Raw genomic sequence first — 11,491 nt, 5'->3', positions numbered from 1 at the left:
GCAATTGTTGCTTAAGGTTAGAATAGACCCACTTGCCAGACACGTTTAATGGATGAGATACGGAATCAAAATATATAATTCCCAACCCACCAAGGTGTGCGTTACATCGCGGACATGTAGCCACTGTCCAGGCATATCCAGGATACCAGGTGAAATGTTTGTCCGCGGGCCAGTGCTTGACAACGTCTGCCTTTCTGAAAGTCATGACTTCAAACTGGTAGCCCTGTGGGTTTTCGAACCGCTGGACGGGCACTCTTCTTTCTCCAACAACCGTATCATTTCTATAAGAGAGCGCAAGTCGACTGTGGATAAAGTTGGCATCTTTCTCAATAGCCAATTCATGTCCACAGGACCTGCAGAGTAACAAGTCACCGACTTCTTCGCCAACACAGGATTCGACGAGTTTAAAATCGCACAGAAATGCAGTGAAAAACAGAAGTGTTTGTAGCCGAATTCCACACAGCGGTCTCACTCTGACCGCCATTGTTGGCAACAATGTAGCAACTCGAATCGCATATTTATACTTGTGTATCATTCTATGTGTGCAATCATGCAAATCTATCAAATATATTTTGCGCCTAGATGCAAATCAGGAACGAGCGAGTTCGGAAGAAACACGAGAGTAGTCGGAAATGGCGCTTCCTTACAGCGATTCATATATTTATAGACATCTCAAATTTGGTTCGTTTGAAAACCTCCCACATTAACTGGAAAACCACGTAATGTTTACACGGACCGTCTAGATCGAATGAATCCCTTCTCGCATTGCGCCGTCTACAGGTAGGAGGTGGGCATTTCACGGAAATATTACGTGTTGAACAGGACGTCCTGTTACTACTGGCAACGTAAACTCGAACGTGGGTTCAACGAATGCTCTCCAATCAGACAGGTGTCTACAAATCGGTTATGAACGAGCCAATTGCTTACGAGATGACCGGAACCTGTCCCGTCAGCAGAGATTCAGTAGGTAAACAAAAGTCTAAGGGCTTCAGTAAACTGTAGAGCACGTTTATGAACATCTTACATTTTTTAAGGTTAGCATGCTGGTCATGCATGTTGTGATCTCGTGAACTAGACATTTCAATTAATAATTTTGACAGTAAAATATAAAGTCAACATTTTTCAAATACATGTTCATTTAAATGGATAGTTGCTGGTCGGAGCTAGTCGTGAACATGATGCCTTTACTTTTCTTGTCGTGGTTAGCTGAGTAAACTGAACTTGAGCAAATGGAGTTGACTTTACTCGGCTATGTCGTGGTATTATTGTCTCTGGTGTATGACTTTCTGGCAGCTAGAGCAAATTCTGTTCTATTATGTGCTCCAATTTCTAGATGAACTGATTATTGGTAAATAATGAAAACGCGTGATTCTTCCCCACCATTGCACGTTCACGTGCCAGAGACCACACCTGTACATGTACACCTGAAGAGTCAGAAGAGCTGTACTGCAAATGCAAAGACCCCACAGGTTAGTAAATGTTTAGTCAATGAAGTGATACACTTACTCAACCTTCGAAATAAAGTAGGCCTATACCAGAAATAGGTCTCCCTTGACTGCCTCAACAGTTGCTGTCAGTCAACCACTGCTCCCTTTGCAGATGAAGATTAAAGAGGTGCAAATCAAAGGGGATATTGGGAACCTGCGTGCCAGAGCGAGGTCCCGGGCCCCCTGGGTGCCGGCCCCAGGAAGAACCTCCACTCGGGATGACGCATACAAGTGGGAGGTCCTGGAACTGTTATTTGCTCCTCACAGATACATTTTCATCCAATGCTATGGACATTCCTTACATTTCACATTGACAAAGATACATTATTTCTCACTTCCCACAGATATAATATCTTACATGATATCATTAGATATACTACCAATGTTGATTTTCATGTCTCTCAGGGGCCTTCGTACTGTCTGGAGATCACACCTGTATCACAGGCTAACCCTTCCCTGTCCCCACTGCAGTTGACTGAGCTGTCTGATGAGGATAAACAAGAGCAGAGGATACATAGCCAGTGTAACAAATATAGGAGGAAGATTGATGGACTCATGATGGATGTTGGGTCTCCAAAGAATGACGTATGTACAGTGCCTTCAGAAAGAATTCATACCCCTTGACTTCCACATTTTGTTGTTACAGGCAGAAAAAAAATGTATTAAATACATTTTTTCTCACCCATCTACATACAATGTCCCATAATGACAAAGTGAAAGAAGTTTTTTGACATTTTTGCAAATGTATTGAAAATGAAATACAGAAATATCTAATTTACATAAGTATTCACACCACTAAGTACATACTTTGTAGATTCACCTTTAGTGCTGATTACAGCTGTGAGTCTGCGTGGCCACGCACACCTCCAACTCAATCATCAAGTTTGCAGAAGGCGCAACAGTAGTAGGCTTTACTGCCAACAATGACGAGCCAGCCTACAGGGAGGAGGTGAGGGCCCTGGGAGAGTGGTGCCAGGAAAATAACCTTTCACTCAACATCAACAAAACAAAGTAGCTGATTGTGGACTTCAGGAAACCGCAGAGGGAACACCCCACTATCCACATCGACAGGACCGCAGTGGAGAAGGTGGAAAGCTTCAAGTTCCTCGGCATACACATCACTGACGATCTGAAATGGTCCACCAACACAGACAGTGTGGTGAAGAAGGCGCAACAATGCCTCTTCAACCTCAAGAGGCTGAAGAATTTTGTCTTGGCCCTTAAAACCCTCACAAACTTTTACAGATGCACAATTGAGAGCATCTTGTCGGGCTGTATCACCGCCTGGTACGACAACTGCACCGCCCGCAACTGCAGAGCTTTCCAGAAGGTGGTGAGGTCTGCTCAACGCATCACCGGGGGCAAACTACCTGCCCTCCTGGACACCTACAGCACCCGATGTCACAGGAAGGCCAAAAATATTTACTGCTTCATTACAATACATAGCCACGATCTCACTGGAATTCAGCAATATCATGTTCATCCCTCTTGTTTGTTGCGTGGTTGTGTCCAGTAAACAAAGATGTGTGTGTGTTTCTGTCTGCTTTTGGTGATCAGGTGAGGCTGTGGAAGAAGGAGCGTATGATGGAGTACCAGTCAGAGTGTCTGAGCGCTTGCCAGCGTGTCATCGACGAGCAGGAGGAGGAGCTGCTGGATGCCACCAAAGAGCTGGACCTCAGAGAACGAGAGAAGATCTCCATCCAACACTCCCTACGGAAGAGGGGCGAAACAGGCTACAACAGGTGTGGGACTCCACCTGTAATATCATAAGGACATTTAGTCATCAAGCATAGGATTATCAGTATTAGATTGAGTAGCCAATAGAATAGAATGAAAATACATCTGAACTATTTAATGTTTACAAGACAACTTAAAAATGTCTGAGGCAGTTTAGGAACAGCATGGTTTTAACCTTTCCATTCCGTGCAGTGCTTTTTCGGGGACTCTACACGGGGAAAGATGCATGCTACTGAGGAAGCTGGTAGAAGCGGAGTTTGACGGGGTGGCAGTGGTCACACAGTTGACAGCCCTGAATGAGTCCATGGGTGGTGTGAAAAAGGTGAATTTGATACAAGTGACCCTGTTAAATATTAAATATGAACTTTTTTTTAATGTTCTTTAAGACTGCCCTTTCTCCTTGCTAGGATAAGCGGTTGTCCAAGGTGGACGCTGCCCTGCTTGGTAGGCAGCAGGAGTTGCTGACAAAGAAGATAGAAACATTTGACAGCACAAACCGCACTCTTCGAGAACTCCTCAGGGAGTGCCATGAGCGAGAGGTACTCTCCCCAATACATTGACTTGCTCAGACTGACGAGGACAGTGGCTTTGAAAGAATATCTAAAATGACAATTAGAATTGTGGTCTTATATTTTTGTTGATGTATTTATTGATAGATAGAATCATTGAGGACGTCAGAGCAAAGGCAAGGCCTACTGAAGAGACTGGCGGACACAGAAGCAGAAAAAATTGTGTGTATGCATCACCATGTGCTTTTATCTGTTACATTTCCCTTTATATTGGTTTCCTTTCAGTCTGTGTGGTGCATATCCATGGTCATAGATGACATTAAGAATGTTGTTTCTGTTTTTCTGGCTTTCAGCATCTTGCTGCAAAACTCAACAACAAAGAGAAGGAAGCCACACAGCTTGCAGTACGTTTGGATTCTGAAAAGGTACATCATTGTCTCTAGTTCTCTAGATTCTCAATCGTTTGCATTTGATGCGGAGCGAGATCATAAAGATCATTATTTATTTATAGAAATATAAAAAAATATATAAAATTGGTGGATACTTATTTTTGTCCTATTTCAGTCATGTACAAGTAATTTATACGTGTATGTAAATGGAAAATGATCTGGGATTTGAACCAGCAACCTTTTGGTTAATGGCGCAACGCTCTAACCGCTAGGCTACCTGCCACCAGTGCTCACAAATAGCATCTTATCAATATTCATTATTCCATATCCTCCATACAGGACATTGTGAAGACCACAGGAGAGCTGTCTAAAGTTCTGGAGTCAACCTGCAGCCAGCTTATGGTTCAGTTACGCAGCAAAGAGACTGAAAATGACCGCCAGGCCGGCCGGAGTAAAGTGGGTACCAAAGGTTTATAGGCCACAGAATTAATAGAGTCTGTTATTTTTTGGTCCTTGGGGGCAATTCAAGGAGTTGGTCTGATGATGCACTCTAATGTCATCGGCCTCCCCCTTGCTTGCCAGACCAATAGAGGAGCAATTGAAGACACTTGTGCCATGTCAGAGGACACCTGGACCACCTATTGAGCCATTTGTTAAGTAAATCAGGTGATAAATGAGGTTCTGGAGTGGGTCTTTAAAGTATAGACTCTGGAACATCTGACCATAACAATCGTCTCTCTCCATTGCTTCCTGTTATGTCCCTTCCTTGTGTGGTGTAGGAGATGGAGCAGACCCAGGAGCAGCAGAAGGAGGAGATACAGGCCCTGCTGGAGCAGCTGAAGCGACAGAGTAAAGAGGACAAACAGAGTCTGAAGCTGGCCAACCAGAGGCAGAGGGCAGAGCACAGTGAGGATTCAGCCAGACATCTCTCTGCACAGCTGCCGGAGAAGGTCAGGCACTCACTGGTCCTCAGGCTGTTCTCATGGGTTGACACGTGGTGTTGGGTGAATATTATTATATGCTGTGAATATTATTAAATGGGAGGAGTACATGTATACTTACATTAACAAGCAATCTAAGCGGGCCCGGTTCAACGAGGGGGCAAAAGGGGACTTGGCCCCCTCTGAAACCTGTGCCACTTCAGTTTTAGTTTAATCTCCTTATATAAAAATAGCATAAAAGTTCAAATGATTGAGTGACAGGTTGGTGCGAAATCTGTATCACCGCTGCGCTGTATCAGCACCATGGACAGAGCATGCCGCGGAGTGTTTGTGTGTAGGGGGCTATAGAAAGCCACTGGGTGGATAGGTAGGCTATGACTGCTTTCCATAAAAAACAGGAAAAAACACTGCTCATCTTTGGTAGGCTACGTGAATAACATGGCAGGCAATGTGAAAAAACTGATACGCCTCCGCCTGGAATATTGGATTTTGATTTATAAGGACGGGGTCAAGTTTACAGTTGAAGCTGCTTCACTCAACTCTGCCTCACTCCCTCCACTACAGAGTTTAGTTAGCTTCTTAGCCAGCTGGAAAAGCCATTAGTGTTATTAGCCTATTTAGCTCCAACCAGCTAATCTGCCACGATGGATATCAGAAATCAAACCACCGAGACCGCTGCCAAGACCATCAGTGATGATGCTGATAGAGCGCAAATGAGATTTTGTCACTTCTTGGTCAAAAGCACTCAAATGCCTTGGCATTTGAACCTTTATGTTTATTGTGGTATAAGCAGAATTCAATATAATTCCAATGCAAGAACCCAAATGACGCCCCTGCATATCGATATGTTTCATCATAGAAATGGATAACCATAGAAATAAAATGTAGGCTTTATTGGTAGGCTATTGCTTTTCATGGTTATAAATGGAAATGTACATATTGAAGACGTGTTTATAGTAGGCTGGCATTGCTTAATTGATTACGTGGTTGGGTCGAATTTGATCCACAGAAGTGTATTGTGCCGTATCGCAACGTGTTACTGAACGCATGAGCTGCATGATTTTCCATGTTTTAAGCTGGCCTATTTATTTGGCAAGACAGCTGTGCATGGCTTCATCTCACTGTAATAGGCTGTAGGCTATGTTTTGGGTATTTGCTTTCGCCTTTTGGTTACTGCTTTTTTTTTTACTGTTAATGTAACTTGCCTAAATATAGATTGATAAAGGCATGACACAATCTATTTAGTTTCTAGGCCTATAGTAGGCCTACCACTTCTGTTCGCATTCACTCATTCGCATTCACAGTTGTGTCAGTATTCTAAGCAAAACTGCTATTCAGTATTTTAGTTTTGCATGAATAACTAGGCTACTACTTTCAGCATTTAGTTTGCATTATTTTGGTAAGACAGCTGTGTGTACGGTGGCATTCACATAGAGAGGCTGTTTGTAATAGGTGAATTACCCTATCTTGTAGCCTATATCCATTGCCAAATAGGCCTTGCTTTAGTGTGTAGGGCGCTATCCATTGTGCTGATACAGCGCAGCGGAGATTGGCTACAGATTTCGTGCCAATCTGTCTCTTCAAAAGCGCTCAATGGTCTCCGAGTCTCTGCATTTGAACTTTGTTTATTGTGGTATAGAGTGATATAAGTAGAATTCAATGTAATTCTAATGCATGAACTCTGTTAAATTGTACCCCCTCATTGATTTCAACTGCCCCCTTAGTTACTTTATCTTTGGCTCCAGGTCTGGGCCCAAGAGTCACACTTCCCTATGTATTTGTGTGCCATCATTCAGGAGACTGAGTTGGCAGAGGCCCTTACCTCAGCTGAGAGCTGGTGTACCCGCCACTCGAAAGAGGTGACTGTTAAGAGCCAGCTTGAAATGGACATCGCTGTTCTCAAGAAGTGAGTAATTGTGACTGTTTGTTATGAACGGTTCAAAAACTTTCACTCTGTAACGGTTTGTCTTTGGCAAATGATCTTGTAAAAAGTTGTCTAAAACCTTTTAAGTGTTTCTGATTTCTTCCTTTTTGATTTCTTCATTATGTGCTCTGCTGTCTTGTCTGTGCAGCCAGGTGAGTGAGCTGACTGCACAGATCCATACTGTGGAGGAGAAAGGCCATCCAGAGAGGGAGGGGCTCCTGGACCAGCTGCACCGCCTCACCTCTGACAACTCCTCCAACAAACTACAGAACCAGAAACTGAAGGTAAACATCTGTTTTTCTTCACTACTAGTCATCGAGTGTAACTGTAGAATATTAGACATAGTAAGGATTGAAGATAAAACCTTCTATAACTTTTAATGTCTGGAGAGTTGTTTAGTTATTTGTGCATCTTCTTCTTGAGACCACCCTGTCTACTGCAAAGGAGACCCTGATGCAGTCCCAGTCTGAAGCCCAGCAGCTGAAGAGTTCAGTCAAGAAGCTAGAGAGCCAGTTGGAAAACTATAAGCGCAAGGTACAGTTGATCAGCACACCAGAGTGTGGGCTGTACTTCAACCTTATGAGAAGCCAAGGTGTTATAATCCAGCAATAAATACTGTACATGCTGCATGCTATCCAGTCTGTAGCATAGATTTTGAATAGATAAGTGACCATGTGCTGCAGGTTCAGAGGGCTCGATTAGAGTCAGAGGAGTACTGCTTAAAGATAGAGATCTCTGAGAAACACGCACAAGGGATGAAGGCTGACCTGGAGAGGGAGATTGAGCAGGTCAGGAGGCAGCTGCTGGGGCGACTGAAAGAGCTGGAGCCTCTGCCGGAGAGGCTGAAGCGTTCTGAGCTGCAGTTGAGAGTGGCCCAGGAAGAGACACAGACTCAGGAGAGGAGAAACACTGAGCAAAACAATGCCCTGTCTGAACTCAGACGCAAGGTATGCACACATACTTTAAATGGACAGTTGTCTGTTCACAGATTGATTCTGATCTGTGTTTGAATAAGAAGGGTGTCTGTGTGTGTCTCTGTGTAGGTGGAACAACAGGGATGTTGGGTGGAGACTTTTCAAGACAATAATTTTCTTCTGGTGGAGGAGCACAAAAATCTGCAGCAGAAGATAGAGAGTATAGAGAGGTAAGTCATATCAATACCTGAGGCAGAGATCCCTATTTGGTGTCCCTATGGACAATGATCACACTCAGGTCCACAAGACATCCTACATGTTTCTGCTGGTCAATGTCTGGACTGTTCCTTCCCTCCCCAGGAAACTGGAGGAGGCAAACTTGCAGAACAGAGATATGGTCCATATAATTGGCAAGCGGGAGGAGACCATCCACAGCACCCAGAAACAGCTGGAGGAGCGGGCCTGGGAGTGCAGCATCCTCTCCAAGCAGCTGGAGCAGGCCTTCGAGGATGGACAGAGACAGGTCTGTCTTACTCCTGAACATCACTTAAATACCTCTGCAGTCTTTCAGTTTCTGTTTCAGTCTCAAGATTATTTACTTTTGTTAATGTTATTCTGAGTGTCAACGGATTGAGTGTCACAGATTGATTCTCATTTTGGTTGGACTTTTAGGCGGATCAGAGCCTGGAGCGGGCTTTATTCAAAGAGAGGTCCATCCAGACCAAGGCTCTGGACCTGGAGAGCCAACTGGGCCTCAGAAGGACAGAGCTCAGTCAGTTATGCAAAAGCAAAGAGGATGTGAGTGAGACATTTTAACCCAATGACCTAGTTTTATAGAGTTATCTATGTGTTATACATCATACATCCAATATCTTTTTTTATATTTGTTCCAACTTCCCAATCAATTGCAAGGGACAGGAATACTGTGTAGCTCTGTCCTTGAGCTGTTGTTGTCTATTAATGTTCTGTATTATGTCATGTTTTGTGTGGAAATAGGAAGAGTTGCTGCTGCTTTCCAGTGGTGGAAAAAGTACCCAATTGTCATACTTGAGTAAAAGTAAAGATACCTTAATAGAAAATGACTCAAGTAAAAGTGAAAGTCACCCAGTAAAATACTACTTGAGTAAAAGTATAAAAGTATTTGGTTTTAAATATACTTAAGTATCAAAAGTAAATGTAATTGCTAAAATTTACTCCAAGTATCAAAAGTATAAATCCTTTCAAATTAAGCAAACCAGTCGGCACCGTTTTCTGATTTTTATTTATTTACGGAGAGCCAGGGGTACGCTCCAATACAGACATATTTACAAACAAAGCATTTGTGTTTAGTGACTCCGCCAGGTCAGAGAAAGTAAGGATGACCAGGGATGTTCCTTTGATAAGCGTGTGAATTTGAACATTTTCCTATCCTGTTAAGCATTCAAAATGTAACTTTTGGGTGTCAGGGAAAATGTATGGAGTAAAAAGTACATTATTTTATTTAGGAATGAAGTGAAGTAGGCCTAAATATAAATAGTAAAGTACAGATACCCCCAAAAACTACATAAGTAGTACTTTTAAAGTATTTTTACTTAAGTACTTTACACCACTGCTGCTATCGCAACAGCTAATGGGGTTCCTAATAAAATACCCCAAAATACTGTATATCTACAGCCGTGGCCAAAAGTTTTGAGAATGACACAAATATTCATTTTCACAGTCTGCTGCCTCAGTTTGTATGATGGCTATTTGCATATACTCCAGAATGTTATGAAGAGTGATCAGATGAATTGCAATTAATTGCAAAGTCCCTCTTTGCTATGCAAATGAACTGAATCCCCCCAAAACATTTCCACTGTATTTCAGCCCTGCCACAAAAGGACCAGCTGACATCATGTCAGTGATTCTCTCGTTAACACAGGTGTGAGTGTTGACGAGGACAAGGCTGGAGATCACTCTGTCATGCTGATTGAGTTCGAATAACAGACTGGAAGCTTCAAAAGGAGGGTGGTGCTTGGAATCATTATTCTTCCTCTGTCAATCATGGTTACCTGCAAGGAAACACGTGCCATCATCATTGCTTTGCTCAAAAAGGGCTTCACAGGCAAGGATATTGCTGAGTAAGATTGCACCTAAATCAACCATTTATCAGATCATCAAGAACTTCAAGGAGAGCGGTTCAATTGTTGTGAAGAAGGCTTCAGGGCAACCAAGTCTAGCAAGCGCCCGGACCATCTGCTAAAGTTGATTCAGCTGCGGGATCGGGGCACCACCAGTACAGAGCTTGCTCAGGAATGGCAGCAGGCAGGTGTGAGTGCATCTGCACGCACAGTGAGGTGAAGACTTTTGGAGGGTGGCCTGGTGTCAAGAAGGGAAGAAGCCACTTCTCTCCAGGAAAAACATCAGGGACAGACTGATATTCTGCAAAGGGTACAGGGATTGGACTGCCGAGGACTGGGGTAAAGTCATTTTCTCTGATGAATCCGCTTTCCGATTCTTTGGGGCATCCGGAAAAAAGCTTGTCCGGAGAAGACAAGGTGAGCGCTACCATCAGTCCTGTGTCATGCCAACAGTAAAGCATCCTGAGACCATTCATGTGTGGGGTTGCTTCTCAGCCAAGGGAGTGGGCTCACTCACAATTTTGCCTAAGAACACAGCCATGAATAAAGAATGGTACCAACACATCCTCCGAGAGCAACTTCTCCCAACCATCCAGGAACAGTTTGGTGACGAACAATGCCTTTTCCAGCATGATAGAGCACCTTGCCATAAGGCAAAAGTGATAACTAAGTGGCTCGGGGAACAAAACATCTATATTTTGGGTCCATGGCCAGGAAACTCCCCAGACCTTAATCCCATTGAGAATTTGTGGTCAATCCTCAAGAGGCCAGTGGACAAACCAAAAAAAAAAAAAATTCTGACAAACTCCAAGCATTGATTATGCAAGAATGGGCTGCCATCAGTCAGGATGTGGCCCAGAAGTTAATTGACAGCATGCCAGGGCGGATTGCAGAGGTCTTGAAAAAGAAGGGTCAACACACTCACACTCTTTGCATCAACTTCATGTAATTGTCAATAAAAGCCTTTGACACTTATGAAATGCATGTAATTATACTTCAGTACTCCATAGTAACATCTGACAAAAATATCTAAAGACACTGAAGCAGCAAACTTTGTGAAAATTAATATTTGTCTCATTCTCAAAACTTTTGGCCACGACTTTATACAAACTACAAAATCTGAAGACCATAATAATGTATGATGTTAACTGTGTCAAACTGAATTAATGTGTCTGTTTTTTTCTTTGCAGATGGAGCGACGATTCCAGAATCAGTTGAAGAACATGAAAGCGAGACTGGAACAATCTGACTCTACCAATCGCAGCCTGCAGAATTATGTTCAGTTTCTCAAAGCTTCATATAGTAATGTGTTTGGTGACTCTGTGCTATCAAGCTCTCTACACACACACTTACCAATCTGATTGAATAGTGTTAGCCTTATATTGTATGAGTTGTGTACCAATGATCTATTTGTTATTTTCAGTATAAATGTACTGTATACTGTTTATCAAAACTATGATAAAATCTTAAAGTGAAAATGGACTATCAGAC

At 43.0% G+C, this 11,491-nt stretch overlaps 1 protein-coding gene across 11 annotated transcripts; it reads left to right on the top strand.

The window, feature by feature from the left end:
* Positions 1–722: 722 nt before the first annotated feature.
* On the top strand, positions 723–11,478 carry LOC115164683 (outer dense fiber protein 2). Of its 11 annotated transcripts, none has more exons than XM_029717411.1 (19): positions 723–963; positions 1,334–1,469; positions 1,600–1,725; positions 1,893–2,072; positions 3,045–3,229; positions 3,417–3,546; positions 3,632–3,763; positions 3,881–3,955; positions 4,087–4,158; positions 4,462–4,578; positions 4,902–5,072; positions 6,860–6,969; positions 7,136–7,271; positions 7,411–7,521; positions 7,671–7,934; positions 8,031–8,131; positions 8,262–8,424; positions 8,574–8,699; positions 11,191–11,478. In XM_029717411.1, the coding sequence occupies exons 2-19, from the start codon at positions 1,356–1,358 to the stop codon at positions 11,359–11,361; spliced, it is 2,484 nt and encodes an 827-aa protein (XP_029573271.1). In that variant the 5' UTR covers positions 723–963; positions 1,334–1,355; the 3' UTR covers positions 11,362–11,478. The 11 variants fall into 11 exon arrangements, with proteins under 11 accessions (XP_029573271.1, XP_029573268.1, XP_029573270.1 ...); XM_029717408.1 differs by having other exon boundaries at positions 723–967; positions 1,402–1,469; XM_029717410.1 differs by having other exon boundaries at positions 723–967.
* The last annotated feature ends 13 nt before the right edge of the window (positions 11,479–11,491 follow it).

The sequence above is a fragment of the Salmo trutta genome, chromosome 27 (assembly GCF_901001165.1).
Source record: "Salmo trutta chromosome 27, fSalTru1.1, whole genome shotgun sequence".
Lineage (NCBI taxonomy): Eukaryota > Metazoa > Chordata > Actinopteri > Salmoniformes > Salmonidae > Salmo > Salmo trutta.
Note: the sequence above shows the minus strand (reverse complement) of the source record. Positions and strands in the feature narration are given on the sequence as shown.